Consider the following 15,558-nt stretch of genomic DNA (forward strand, 5'->3'; position numbering starts at 1 on the left):
AGACAAACTCAGAATGGAATTTCGATGGTTCCGTTAGCTCCGTTGGGTGATTTCGGGCTTAGGGGCGTGATCAGATGGTATTTTGGAGGTACGTAGCTAATTTAGGCTTGAAATGCCGAAAGGTTGAATTTTGAAGTTTCCGGTTCGATAGTGAGATTTTGATCCGAGGGTCGGAATGGAATTTCGGAATTTGGAGTAGCTCCGTATTGTTGAATGTGACGTGTGTGCAAAATTTCAGGTCATTCGGACAAGGTTTGATAGACTTTTTGATCAAAAGCGTATTTTTAGAGTTTTGGAGTACTTAGGCTTGAATTCGTGGTTGATTCGTTGTTTCGATGTTATTTTAGGTATTTTAAGGATTGGTATAAGTTTGGACAGTGGTATTAGACTTGTTTGTACTTTTGGTTAAGGTCTCGGGGCCTCGGGATGATTTCGGATGGTTGACGGAAGGATTTGGAGTTTGGAGTTGCAGCTGAAGCTATGACTGTTATCATAACCGCATATGCGGTTAAGAGGCCACAAGTGCGACTCCCGCAAATGCGGAATGCAGCCGCATAAGCGGCAGATGAGGAAGGGGCCAAGAACCGCAGAAGCGACATATGTACCGCACCCGCGAGACCGCAGATGCGGATTCTGGGTCGCATGTGCGACGGAGAGGTTTTAAGTGAGAACCGCAGAAGCGGTTCCCCAACCGCAGAAGCGGTATCGCAGATGCACGATTGCTAGGTAGAACATATAAATAGTTGCCTTCGCGAATTTGAGCTGTTCTTTCCCCATTTTCATCTGGGAAGTGAGCTTTTGGGGAGGTTTTGAGAGGGAATTCAAGGGAACTTCGAGGAGGTAAGATTCTTGGAACCTAAACTCGTTATTGAGGTGATTTTTATCATTATAAACATGAAAATTTAAGGAAAATCAGTGGTAATTTGGGGGTTAGAGCTTGACTAATTAGAGACCTTTGAGGGACCATTTGAGGTCCGATTTTGGTACTTTTGGTATGACTGAACTCGTGAGAGTGTGAGGATTCTGGAAATGTAAATTTTACATGATTTCCGAGACGTGGGCCCGAGGGGCATTTTGGTCCTTTTACCTAATTTCGCGTATTAGCTTAGAATTTATTTGTAGAATCAGTTACTTGAAGTGTTATTTACATTATGCAATTGAATTGAATAGATTTAGGCCATTTGGATTCGACTACTCGTGGCAAGAGCGTGGTTTCGGGTTGATTTTGAGCTGGTTCGAGGTAAGTGGCTTGTCTAACCTTGTGTGGGGGACTTTCTCCTTAGGATTGGTATTGTGATAATTGAAATACCTTGTACGTGAGGTGACGAGTGCGTACTTATACTAATTGTTGAAAATCATATTTTCACTAAAATAGCTCAAATTGTGTTTTTCCTTGCATGCTTACACTACTTGGAATTTAAACCTGCTGTTAGATTAGAGAAGCATGTATAATTGGCTTAATTGCTTTATTTGCGTTAGCTTCCTTATTTGTATTACGTGAAGCATGCTAGGTTAGAATTGCCTGTGTTACCTTGGTATGAAGTTGATTTATTTGAGTATTCCTAGTGCCATTGTTGTGTGCTTTACTTTGGGACTACGGGACGACATCCCGGGAGATCCCCTGTACGCATTTATGATTTGAGCCGAAGTGCGGGATACCGAGAGATCTCTATCACGTAAATTGAGGATACCAAGAGATCCCTAGCATATACTAAGGATACCAGGAGATCCTTGAGATACCAAGATATCCCTAGCATACATTGAGGATACCAAGAGATCCTCGGGATACCAAGAGATCCCTAGCATATATTGAGGATACTAAGAGATCCTTGGGATACCAAGAGATCTCTGGCATATATTGAGGGTACTAAGAGATCCTTGACATATATTGAGGGTACTAAGAGATCCTCGGGATACTGAGAGATCCCCGGTTATTATCTTTGTGAAGAGTGGTATTTCCTTGTGATTGTTTTTGTCTCTGTTTCAGTTGCTGTTATCCCTATTATCCTGTATTAATTCTTACTGTTAGTTTTCAACTGTACTACTTATCTTATTCTGTTATACCTGATATTTCATTTAATCTCAGTAGGGCCCTGACCTTCCTCGTCACTACCCGACCGAGTTAGGCTTGGCACTTACTGAGTACAATTGTGGTGTACTCATGCCCTTTCTGCGCATGTTTTTCATGTGCAGATCCAGGTACTTTGACTCAGTCCTATCACCCTTGAGGCGAGACGACTGTTCCAGAGATTTCGAGGTATATCTGCCGCGTTCGCAGACCGATGATTCCCTTTCTACTCTCCCTATTGTATTAGCCCTTCTATATTTTCTTTTCCTTGTTAGATATTCCGGAGTTAGACGCTGATAGACATTCCAAGGCTTGTGGTTTCATGTGTTTTTGAGCATGATTTAGGATTGGTATTGTGATAATTGAAATGCCTTGTACATGAGGTGACGAGTGCGTACTTGTGCTAATTGTTGAAAATCCCGTTTTCACTAAAATAACTTAAATTATGTTTTTCCTTGCCTGCTTACACTACTTGGAATTTAAACCTGCTGTTAGCTTAGAGAAACATGTCTAATTGACTTAATTGCTTTATTTGCGTTAGCTGCCTTATTTGTATTACGTGAAACATGCAAGGTTAGAAATGCCTGTGTTACCTTGATATGAAGTTGAGTTATTTGAGTATTCCTTGTGCCATTATTGTGTGTTTTACTTTGGGACTATAGGACGGTATCCTGGGAGATCCCTTGTACGCATTTATGATTTGAGCCGAAGTGCGGGATACCGAGAGATCCCCATCACGTAAATTGAGGATACCAAGAGATCCTCGGGATACCAAGAGATCCCTAGCATATATTTAGGATACCAGGAGATCCTCGGGATACCAAGAGATCCCTAGCATACATTGAGGATACCAAGAGATCCCTAGCATATATTGAGGATACTAGGAGATCCTCGAGATACCAAGAGATCCCTGGAATATATTGAGGGTACTAAGAGATCCTCGGGATACCAAGAGATCCCTGACATATATTGAGGGTACTAAGAGATCCTCGGGATACTGAGAGATCCTCGGTTATTATCTTTGTGAAGAGTGGTATTTCCTTGTGATTGTTTTTGTTTCTGTTTCAATTGTTGTTATTCCTATTATCCTGTATTAATTCTTACTGTTAGTTTTCAACTGTACATCTTATCTTATTGTGTTATACCTGATATTTCATTTAATCTCAATAGGGCCCTGACCTTCCTCGTCACTACCCGACCGAGGTTAGGCTTGACACTTACTGAGTACCGCTGTGGTGTACTCATGCCCTTTCTGCGCATGTTTTTCATGTGTAGATCCAGGTATTCTGACTCAGTCCTATCACCCTTGAGGTGAGGCGACTGTTCTAGAGACTTCGAGGTATATCTGCCGCGTCCGCAAACCGAGGAGTCCCTTTCTACTCTCCCTATTGTATTAGCCCTTATGTATTTTCTTTTCCTTGTTAGATATTCTGGAGTTAGACACTAATAGACATTCTATGGCTTGTGGTTTCATGGGTTTTTGGGTTTTGGGAAAACTATATTAGTTTATGAGAGTTGGTACTGTGTATTCCGAGTGGCACTTTCAAATGTTGTTTTATTACACCATTTCTATTTTAAATTTTTTTTTCTTCCGCAAATTTGGTTTATCTTCCGCACTTTAGGCTTACCTAGTCGTACAGACTAGGTGCCATCACGATGGTTCACGGAGGGCGAACGGGGTCGTGACAACGGTTCGGCTGAACCCAGTAATTTTTGTTCAAACCCTGTATTTGTATTAAGAAAACCAATAAATATGTACAAATTATTAATTTAAAACCAGTAACTTAAAATGATTATAATCCCTAACTCATAAGGTTCAAATCCTAACTCTGCCTCTGCATGCAACTGGAGTCTCAATTCTAGATTTTTTCTAGGGTATTCACCAAAAGTTACTGAAATAATTAGTGTTTAAGTTTAAATAAGCAGTTTATTTACTAGGATTGAAGGGTAGTTAACTTATTAAAGGATTCACCGCCCATTATAATTCTCAAAGTTTTCTAATGCGATTGCCTGAATTTGGGTACGGGTCATTAGAATTTAGGTTGACTTGTCTAGTTGGCAGTTTAAGTGAGAGGCTCCATTGTCACGGTGGAGATCTGTTAGGGTTGGGGTTAATTTTGTCTACTTCGTTAACGGTAAGGACATATTTGGACGCCTAGTAGAATGGAGGATAAACGTGAACAATTTACCAAAGTATAGAGACAAATCTGACCTTTTTCTCTTGTTTTTATGTTTTCGTTTTCCGAATATATAAGAAGCTAAATTTTGTTTTCCTTATTAATGGACAAATTAATATAGGGTAATATGTTGATTCTAAAAGAAGAAGAAAAAAAGTATTAGTAGAGAGATGATGTAATGAATTATTGAGAGTAAATGTCTCAAATGGACAATTTTTATTATCATTTAAAGGCATCTTATCATGATAAAAAAGAAAAAAGAATGGACCATATTTATTAAATAACGAACCTTAGTAAAACCAGTTTGCCCTCAAAAACCTAACAATACCATAAATTTCCAAATTAATGTCAAAACCTAACTTCCCATAACTGACAAAATTAATTGGTACACAAATAGTACGTGTCGTCGTACCTCAGGGCTGCAGGTTGCTTTCAGAAACCTTCATAAATTAGACTGCAAGAAGAAACCGTATATAGAGCTCATTTGTACAACAAGTTTTATTAATAATTATGACAACTGCTCCATAGAAATAAATTCATTTTCCTTACCAAAATAATAAATGGGCTTGTAGAATTATATATCCTAAGTGCCATCCAAACATAAGTAATATTTTTTTTTCAGGGTGCTCATATAAATTCTCTATGGCTATAAAATAAGGTAGCAACTAGCAACCTATCCATTCCATTCAAAATACGCATACAAGATTTTTAAAAAGAAAGAATTAACCTAAATAACCGTTTATCTAATTTCTTAAACTAAAAATAGCCGGCGGATATATATATATATATATATATATATATATATATATATATATATATATATATATAACCGGCTATTTGTGTAACATAAAAATAGGTAATAGGAGAGTTGAATTTTTTTTAATAGTTGTGATGTCCGAGTCAGCTTACACACTCCTCGATTATAGGGAAGACATAATAGTTTTATAACCAAATCAACCAACAGTTGTGTGAAACAATAACAACAAATTTAGTAATTTCACAAGTGACGTTTAGGGAAAGATATAATATATGATATAATATATGCAGTCTTGCCCCTACCTTAAAAAGATAAAGAATTTAGTTTTCGATAAACAAAATTGTATGCAATTTCTCTAAATTGTTGAAACTCTATTATGGTCTTCATATGATATGATAGTGGAACCACTTTTCTTTGTAGTTAGCATAATGCCAATGATTCTGCTTCCCATTGAAATCAAGGCTCTATCTTATTGGAGCACTTGATCAATTCTACTCACTGTGTCTTTCTCCTTTGCAATTTTTCGGTGCAAAGCTATAAATTATATCCATTACTATAACTTATGGTTAAGTTTCACTGCAGACCTACTTTCTTGTTGAGGAATCGCTCATAATTTAGCAGCAAACATCAAATGTTCATTTTAATTAACATTCCGTTAAAGACATCAACAATCTTAATCATAAGAATATTCTTGTCAATTTTGTGGATCTGAAAATGATAATCTCTCTTACATAGAGAAGAAATAGATAAGAGAGAAAGAAGCCTTTTCTGATAGCTCTGCAAAATGAATTGTACGGTACAAGTTGTAGTAGTATCTAATATAACCGCCTAATAACTAACTGCAGTTAACTAACCATTAACTACTAATTACAGGTAACTACTAATAACTAACTACAGTTAAGTTAACCTGGGTCATGACTATTACATAGCTCATTATGCTCCCTCAAGCTAGGACTAATGAAGATGTTCTTGAGGCCTAGCTTGGATAGTATGTTGAATACTACTCAAGCCTTTGGTTAAGATATTAGCAGGTTGATCAGCAGACTTCAAGTAGACTGTTTGAACTAAGCCCAGATGAACCTTCTCACGAATGAAGTGACAATCAATGTCAATGTGCTTTGTCCTGGTACACATGATTATCATCAATCTGTATAGCTGATTTGCTGTCTCAATGAAGGGGAACTGAGAGTGTGAAAGTGACTCCCAACTCAGCAAATAGACCAACGAGCCAAACAATCTCAGCTATTGTGGAAGCCAAACTTCGATATTCTGCCTCAGCAGAACTTCTGGAAATGGTACTCTGCTTCTTGGACTTCCATGAGATGAGAGAATTACCAAACTGCACTAAATAGCCAGTGACTGATCTCCTTGTATTAGGACATGCAGCCCAATCAGCATCATAGTAAGCTGTCAACTGAGTAAATGCTGCAGCTGACATGAGAATCCCAAGATCTGGACTCTGCTTGATGTATCTCACTACCCTCAAAGTAGCTTCCATGTGAGAGTGTTTGGGGGCTTGCATGAACTGACTCAAAGATTGCACAGCAAAGGAGATGTCAGGCCTTGTAATCGTCAAGTAAAGTAGTCTGCCTATCAGTCTTTGATAAGCACCAGGATCCTCAAGCAGGCTGTCATCCTTGAGGCCTAAATGAGCATCATAAGTCACTTTGGTGAGCTTCTGATTTAGCTCAATAGGAGCATGAACTGGCTTGGATCCTTCCAGACCAACATCTGAGATGAGTTCAAGTGCATACTTCCTTTGATGCAGCAGGATCCCTTCTTTGTTTCGAGCAAACTCAATCCCCATAAAGTATCTTAATACTCCAAGGTTTTTGATTTTGAAATTCTGATGCAAATTTTGTTTAGTAGTTGAAATAAGATCATCATCATCCCCAGTAATTAAAAGGTCATCAACATAGACCAAAACAATAATAATATGGGAGTCTTGTTTCTTAGTAAACAAAGAATAGTCAAAATGACTTTGTTTGAATCCTGAATTAAGTAGTGTTGTGGTGAGTTTAATGTTCCATTGTCTTGAAGCTTGCTTAAGCCTGTAGAGCGACTTGAGCAATCTACATACCTGTGTCTTCCCTTGTTCAGGAGAAAAACCTTGAGGTAAGGTAATGTATACCTCTTCTTCCAAATCCCCTTGCAAAAAAGCATTGTAAACATCCATTTGATATAGTGTCCAACCTCTGGTAGCTGCTATGGATACAACAGACCTAACAGTAACTATTTTCACAACAGGTGAAAAGGTTTCTTGATAGTCTAGTCCCTCCTTTTGACTATACCCCTTAGCTACTAATCTAGCCTTATACCTCTCAACTTCCCCATTGGATGTGTACTTGATCTTGTACACCCACTTATACCCAATTGCACTTTTGTTTGGAGGCAATGACACTACCTCCCATGTTTTGTTGTCCTCCAATGCTTGAATTTTTGCTTTCATAGATTCAATCCACTTTACATCCTTAGCTACCTAATAATAAGAACTTGGTTTAACTTCAAAAGACAATTGAGTGATGTAAGCTTGATATGAAGCAGACAATCCTGTGTACTAAATAAAATCACTAATAGGATACTGACAATGTGCTGCATGAGAAGGGCTAGACTTCTTTATTGGTCCAACATACTCCTTAAGCCAAATAGGAGGCTTGGAAGTTCTTCTTGATCTCCTTAATTCACCAGTATTATTAATGTGTTCCTTATGCTGTGCAATAGCTGATTCCTCTATATGTGACAGAGAGTGGGAATCCAATGATGGGTTAATACTTCCAGGAACAGATTCTGCAAGTGTAGGAGGTGCAGATGAGTCTGGGTTATCCCCGTCCCTGGTAGTAGCAGGTAAAACAGTGGGAGGCTGATCAAGGGGAAGATCAACCCTCTGAAATTCATCTATAAAGAGAGAAGAGTCTTGAGCAAGACCTTGAAATGGATACACATTTTTATGAAATATCACATCTCTACTTACAAAGAATGTCTTGTGTTCAATATCATACAGCCTATATCCCTTTTGTGTGCTTGCATATCTCAGAAACACTGACCTTATGGACCTGAGTGCAAATTTGTCACCCCTTGGTAACCTTGTTGCAAAATACAAACACCCTATGATTCTCATATGTGACAATGAAGGCTATCTCCCATTAAGCAACTCAAAAGGTGACTTGTTCCCTAGTACTGTGGAGGGAATTCTATTTATTATATACACAGCTGCATCCACATAATCACCCCAAAACCTCACTGGCAAGTGCCCCTGAAATCTGATGGCCCTTGTAGTTTCTAGAACATGTCTATGTCTCCTTTCTACCACTCCATTTTGTTGAAGAGTGTGTGGACAGGAACTTTGATGTATAATCCCATACATTTGAAACAGAGTTGCACAATTATGGTTAAAGAATTCAGAACCATTGTCTGACCTAAAGCATTTGATCATTTTACCAAACTAAGTTTTTACCATAACAATGAAATTATTCAGTACTGTAATAAAATCAGACTTAAGATGTAATAAAAAAAATCCAAATCCATCTAGAATAATCATCAACCATTGTGAGAAAATATCTCTTTCCATTATATGTAGGAACTTTATATGGTCCCCAAACATCCATGTGTATCAAATCAAAGACATTGTCTACTTTATTGTTACTAATTAGGAAAGAAGTCCTAGCTTGCCTGGCTAAAGGACAAATGCCACATGGGCTTATTTCTACTTTACTACTGCTATTTATACTAGAAATTTTCTTAAGAACTTGAATTGGAACATGTCCCATTCTCTTGTGCCACAGCTCAACTTCATTCCTGTGGGCAACCATCACCAATGACCTAGTTTTATTCTTGTTTCTCCTTTGTGAATGCGGCATATACAGTCCTTCTTCCTCCTTACCAATCTCCTTCACCCTCCTAGTGAAGAGATCCTGAAATATGCAGAAATTTGGAAAGAATGCAGCACAACAGTTTAAAGCTTTTGTTAGTTGAAACACAAACAAGAGATTAAACTTGAAATCTGGTACACACAAGACATTGTTAATAGTATCACCTCCATCTAATTGACAACTACCAACATATGACACCTTAGTAAACTCTCCAGTAGGGAGCTATACATTTCCTACATTACCTACTAACAATTTATCAAGCAGAAGCTGTTCATTACCAACCATATGATTTGTAGCTCTAGTATCTACTATCCATTTCTCATCAGTATTTGGTTCATAAGAAACATTACCTGCCATGTGTGCACTGGCAGGTGATTCAGAGATTGATGCCTTATTTAGCAGACTTAGAATCTGACCATATTGCTCAGGAGTGAACATTTGCATAGGCCCTAAGCTTTATTGTACCTGATGATTATGCTGTTTAGAAGTGAATCCCTGCATAGGTCCCAAATGTTGATCTTGTGTCATCATGACCGATGAAGATGGGATTGGTTGATTATTTGAACTTTCAACCATATTAGCTCGTTTCTGAGGCTTAAAATCTGCAGGATACCCTATCAGTTTATAATAATTGGCCCTCAAATGTCCCTTCTTATTGCAGTAATCACATTTTATCAGCTTGTAGCATTCCTCCTTAGTATGACCTTTTAAATGACAGAAGTCACATTCAACATTGAAGTTCCTCCTTTGTTTTTGACCAAGTTTAGAACTGAATAGGGCAGTGGGATCAATAGACTCAGCACTATAACCACCACCTACTACTAGTTTTTGACTTTCATCCTGAAGGATCATAGCATATGCTTGATTTACAGTTTGAATTTTAGATTTCATTATAATTTGGCTACGAGCTTGACTATAGCCATCGTTTAATTCCGTTAAAAATTGCCACAAACGTTGATACTCCTGTCGTTCAATGAACTTCTTCGACTTATCACAGCAAATATGGGGAGGCATAATCGAGTCATATTCATCCCATAAATCCTTTAATTTTGAGTAGTAAACTGAAACAGAAGATGTACCTTGTGTTAATGAAAAAATCTCCATGTGCAAGTAATACATTCACGATGCATTAACCTTATCAAATCGTTCCTTAAGATCCGACCAAATTGCATATGCACTTGACCGGAATAATACTCTACTCAGCAAATCACGACTCACATTGTGCATTATCCACGACTTCACAATAGCATTGGAACAATCCCATAGATTTGCATGAGTGTCTCCATAAGTGTCACGTGCCACTGAACCATCGATAAACCCTAGTTTGTTCCATGTTAGTAATGAAACTTCCATAGCTTGGCTCCAGATCGTGTAATTTTCCATTCCTTGTAGCTGAAAACCAAGTGACAATGCTCCTAGTGTGTCCGGTGGATGTAAATACAGTGGATGATTGTGATCTATCATCACTGTTGATTGATTCGTTTCTTCCTCTGTACGACTGGTAACTTCGTCTCCGGCCATGACTGTTTAGAATTCCGGCGAGCAATTGATGTTTCCGACTAAAAATTTGAGAAACAAACGACGAATCTCTTGTTTTCAACAATTCTCAGTGAAAACCTTTAGATTCAATCGTCTATACGCTCTGATACCATGTCAATTTTGTGGATCTGAAAATGATAATCTCTCTTACAGAGAGAAGAAATAGAGAAGAGAGAAATAAGTCTTTTCTGATAGCTCTGCAAAATGAATTGTACTGTACAAACTATAGTAGTACCTAATATAACCGCCTAACAACTAACTGCAGTTAACTAACCATTAACTACTAATTATAGGTAACTACTAATAACTAACTACAGTTAAGTTAACCTGGGTCATGACTATTACATAGCTCATTAATTCTAAACTACTAAGTACCTTTTACATTCCTTAAACGTCTAACTTAATTAACACTCCACTACTTGGTATATATAAAGGGTGAATTTGGAGAAAATAATAATAGATGCTTCCTATTTTCTTAATATATCAAATACTTTGAAACAAATTCAATTTTTAACATTTGGGAGTGGAATGAGCAATAGTTATGCAAACAATTTCGAATCAAACTTCATCCAAATGGAATAGGCAACCAACTCAGTGTTGTATTTTTATTAGATTCCTGTAAAAGCAAAGAACTATACTGCAAATAAATAGGGGAACGATTATTATGTATCGTAAAATTTTATATATATTAAAAGCACGAAGGTCCTTAGCGAAATGTCGTTTGACTTTTTTACCCGTTTAAAATAGAGTTCATTTTGGATAATATAGGCATTTGATTATTTACCTTATATATTTAGGATCTTATAATCACATAAAATTTGGTATATTGATGTTATGACCCGGATTTCCCACCCTCGGGAGTCGTGATGGCGTCTATTAATGAAAGCTAAGCAAGCCAAGTGTTTGAATAATTTACCTGTTTTCCCATTTTTAATCTTTTAACAATTATGAAACAACTGTTTGTAAACAATAGAATTTAAACAAGTGGAAGAAACCATAAAATCATTTAAATATGTCTGATACAATCTCTTAAACAAAGACTACCCAGAACTGGTGTCATATTTCACAGACGGTCTAGGAATACTACAAACAAAGTCTGAAAAATAAATAATACACTGTTTCTAAATTATGTAAATGAAACAGGATGAAGGGATAGAGGGAGACGCCAGGGCCTGCGGATGCCTGCAGGACTACCTTGGATCTCCGTGTGGACTGAAGGCAGCTACCCAAGCGAAGGTCCAAAAGCTACTGCGTCGGGATCTGCACACAGTGCAGAGTGTAGTATCAGCAAAACCGACCCCATGTGTTGGTAAGTGCCTAGCCTAACCTTGGTGAAGTAGTGACGAGGCTAGGACCAGACTACCAAACAAACATGTGTAGTTAAATCATATACAGCGAAAAGTAGAAACAAGAATGTACAATTAATAATGGGAGGGGAAACATGCTGCGGGGGAAACATCAATTAAGAATAAGAATACATCAAGTAAAATACGAGGAACACCATATCTAAATTTTCAACAAGAACCAAAAATCAAACAAGTGCACGGCATCACCCTTCGTGCTTTTACTCTCTTCCTCACCATAAGAATCAATATAAACTGCATGGCATCTATAAAGCCCCATAAACTCTTTTAGTTAACTCCTACTAATTTTGAGCTTAGGAATGCAATGTAATTAAATCTGAGCTACATGAATATTCAAGTGGAACAAAGTTATTGGAATGCTTAGGGACAATATCGATAGTTAATCATTGAATTAGTGGATGTTACAAGGTATCAAATGCATTTGGAGTATTTCAAGTTTCTATTCATAAGTGCTGAAATTTTGAGAGCTCAATGGTATGTAACCAACTTGAAGAGTTGGAATCCTATTCATATGGTAATTATGAATAGGAAAACAAGGATTTAAAATCCTAGTCTTCAGATGGCAACGAGAAAGGATTTAGAAAACTAGGAAAAGTGGTTGGCCAACAAAGAGACAAGTGGGAGACAATGGAATTAATTAAATAACAAGGATATGGAAATATTGGAAGTAATTATGAAAGACAAAAGCAAGTGGGAAATAGAATGATTAAAGTTGAAGACCAAAATATTGCTTCTGTGATGGAATAAATTAGAACCCAGTGAAGGCGTGCAACTCAGCACTCGAAATTTAGAATCCACAGCTGAAGTTTTTGTAGGCATTTTGTAAAGGTAGAGATTATATTATATGTGACGACCCGGCCGGTCGTCTTAAAAATTAAAGCCCCGATCCCCTATTAACTGCTTTCCCCAAGTTTATTTCTGCTAATGTGATTTTCTAGGATGTTCGGTTTTGAGTTTCGGGGAGTTTTGGGACACTTAGTCCCTAAATGAGAACTTAAGTGTTGGAAAGTTGACCGTAGTCAGAATAGTGTGAAGACGGCCTCAGAATGGAAATACGATGTTTCCGTTAGCTCAGTTGGGTGATTTTGGATTTAGGAGCGTGTTCGGATTGTGTTTTGGAGGTCCGTAGCTAATTTAGGCTTGAAACGTCGAAGGTTGAATTTTTGAAGTTTCCGGTTTGATAGCGAGATTTTGATCCGAGGGTCAAAATGGAATTCGGAGAATTGCAGTAGTTCCGTTGTGTCATTTGGGATGTGTGTGCAAAATTTCAGGTCATTCGGACGTGTTTTGATTCGATTTTTGATCGAAAGCAGAATTCAAAAGATTTTAAAAACTTAGGCTTGAATCCGATATGTTTTGATTGTTTTGATGTTGTTTGAAGTGTTTTGAAGATTTGTACAAGTTTGAATAATGCTTTAGGATATGTTGATGCCTTTAGTTGAGGTCCCGGGGGTCTCGGGATGAATTCAGATGGTAACGGAGGAAATTTTGGAGTTGAAGTTGTGCAGTAGTTGGTCTTCTGGTATTTTCGCATCTACGGTTTGGGGACCGCAGAAGAGGCACCGCAAAAGCGGCTAAGGGACCGCATAAGTGGATTTTGGCCTTTCCTTCAGGTTCCGCAGATGCGGACGGGACACCGCAAAAGCGGTGTCGCATCTGCGAAAATGTAATCGCAAATGCGGTTTTTAGTATTTAAATGATATTTGTAGATGCGACGAAGTTTCCGCAGAAGCGGGACCGCAGACGCAACTGCGGAAATCGCTAGGCAGAATATATAAATAGTTGCCTTCGTGAATTTTAGGAATTCTTTCACCATTATCATCCGGATTTGAAGCTTTTGAGAGAGATTTTTGAGGAAAAAAGGGGAATCACTTGGAGGTAACGTCCTTTACTTCATAACTCATTTTTATGTGATTAAAGACCTAATTAGTGGTGAAAAATTTGGAAAAAATGGGTAATTAGGGCTTGAGTTTAAGAGGCCTTTAATTGAGGATTTGAGGGGTCATTTGGATTCCGGTTTCAGTTTTCTTGTTATGTATAGAATTGTGAGAGTACGAGGTTTCTGAAATGTAAATTTCACCCGATTCCGAGATGTGGGCCCGAGGGGCATTTTGGTCATTTTACATAATTTCGAGTATTAACTTAGACTTTAATTGTAGAATCAGTTAATTGAAGTGTTATTTACATTATGCAACTGAATTTGATAGATTTGGGCCATTTGGAGTCGAGTACTCGTGGCAAAGAAGTAGTGTCGGATTGATTTTGAGCTGGTTCGAGGTAAGTGACTTGTCTATCCTTGTGTGGGGGACCTTCCCCTTAGGATATGATATATTTGATAATTGAAATGCCTTGTACGTGAGGTGACGAGCGCGTACTTGAGCTAATTGTTAAAAATTCGGTTTTTCCTTAAGTATTTCAATTGAGTTCTTTTTCCTGTTTTATTCTACTTGTGAATTTAGCCTGTTGCTAGTTTAGAAAAGCATGTTTAGTTGACTTAATTGCCTATTTGCTTAAACTGCCTTAATTGCATTACGTGAAGTATGTTAGGCTATGATTAACTGTTTACTTGGTACGAAATTTAGGTATTCTTGTGTTTCTGTTTTGTGTTTTACTTTGGGACTACGGGACGACATCCCAGGTGATCCCCTGTATGTATTTATGATATGGACTGAGGTGCAGGATATCAAGAGATCCCTGACACGTATATTGAGAGTACCAAGAGATCATCGGGATACCAAGAGATCCCTAGCATATATTGAGGATGCCAAGAGATCCTCGGGATACCAAGAGATCCCTAGCATATATTGAGGATACCAAGAGATTCTCGGGATACCAAGAGATCCATAGCATATATTGAGGATACTAAGAGATCCTTAGCATATACTGAGGATACCAAGAGATCCTCGGGGTACCAAGAGATCCCTAGCATATATTGAGGATACCAAGAGATTCTCAGGATACCAAAAGATCCCTAGCACATATTGAGGATACCAAGAGATCCCCGCGATACCAAGAGATCCCCGGTTATCATCCTTGTTATGAATGGTACTTCCTTGTGGTTTGCCGTCATCTTTATTTCCGTTATTGTACTCTTATTATCCTGTGTATATTTTTACTGTGGATTTTCAATTGCACTGCTTATCTTATCCTGTCATCTTTATATTTATTTAATCTCAGTAGGGCCCTGACCTTCCTCGTTACTACCCAACCGAGGTTAGGCTTGGCACTTATTGAGTACCACTATGGTGTACTCATGCCTCTTCTGCGCATGTTTTTCATATGCAGATCTAGGTACTTCTACTCAGGTCTACCATCATTGAGGGATGCGACTACTTAGAGTCTTCGAGGTACATCTGCCGCGTTCGCAGACCGAGGAGTCCCTCTCTATTCCCGCCTTTTAGTATTTAGCCCTTATGTACTTTCTGTTCTTATTAGACAAATTCCGGAGTTAGAGCTATGTAGTATTTCCTTTTCTTAGCTTGTGATTCATGGGTTTTTGAGTCTTGGATTTGGACATTGGTTTTGAGATTTATGTATGGTGTATGCCGAGAGGCACATATAAACACTATTTTTTCCTAATTTCTGTTTTTAAATTGTTTACTTCCGCAAATTTTGGTTATCTTCTGCAATTTAGGCTTACCTAGTCGTAGAGACTAGGTGCCATCATGATGGTTCACGGAGGATGAACCGGGGTCATGACAAGTTGGTATCAGAGCTCTAGGTTCATAGGAGTCATGGATCACAAGCCGGTTTGTTAGAGTCTCGCTGATCGGTACGGAGACGT

General features: G+C 38.1%; 1 protein-coding gene across 1 annotated transcript; it reads right to left on the minus strand.

Annotated features, from left to right (window-relative positions):
* Positions 1-7,559: 7,559 nt before the first annotated feature.
* Positions 7,560-10,392, minus strand: LOC138888683 (uncharacterized). The gene is made up of 5 exons (XM_070170590.1): positions 10,006-10,392; positions 9,337-9,912; positions 9,114-9,282; positions 8,672-9,002; positions 7,560-8,085 (listed from the first exon to the last, which is right to left on the minus strand). Exons 1-5 carry the CDS (start codon positions 10,390-10,392, stop codon positions 7,560-7,562), a joined length of 1,989 nt encoding a protein of 662 aa, XP_070026691.1.
* Positions 10,393-15,558: the final 5,166 nt, after the last annotated feature.

This window comes from Nicotiana sylvestris, chromosome 3 (assembly GCF_000393655.2).
Source record: "Nicotiana sylvestris chromosome 3, ASM39365v2, whole genome shotgun sequence".
Taxonomy (NCBI): domain Eukaryota; kingdom Viridiplantae; phylum Streptophyta; class Magnoliopsida; order Solanales; family Solanaceae; genus Nicotiana; species Nicotiana sylvestris.

Excerpts from the sequence above, each read along its gene's own strand:
- LOC138888683 (XM_070170590.1), bottom strand. The coding sequence starts at position 10,392 with ATGGCCGGAGACGAAGTTACCAGTCGTACAGAGGAAGAAACGAATCAA. Across the intron at positions 9,913-10,005 it reads TTAAGGAACGATTTGATAAG|GATTTATGGGATGAATATGA; the intron begins GTTAATGCATCG and ends TCAAAATTAAAG. Across the intron at positions 8,086-8,671 it reads GGCATTTGTCCTTTAGCCAG|GTTACCAAGGGGTGACAAAT; the intron begins GCAAGCTAGGAC and ends TTTTGCAACAAG.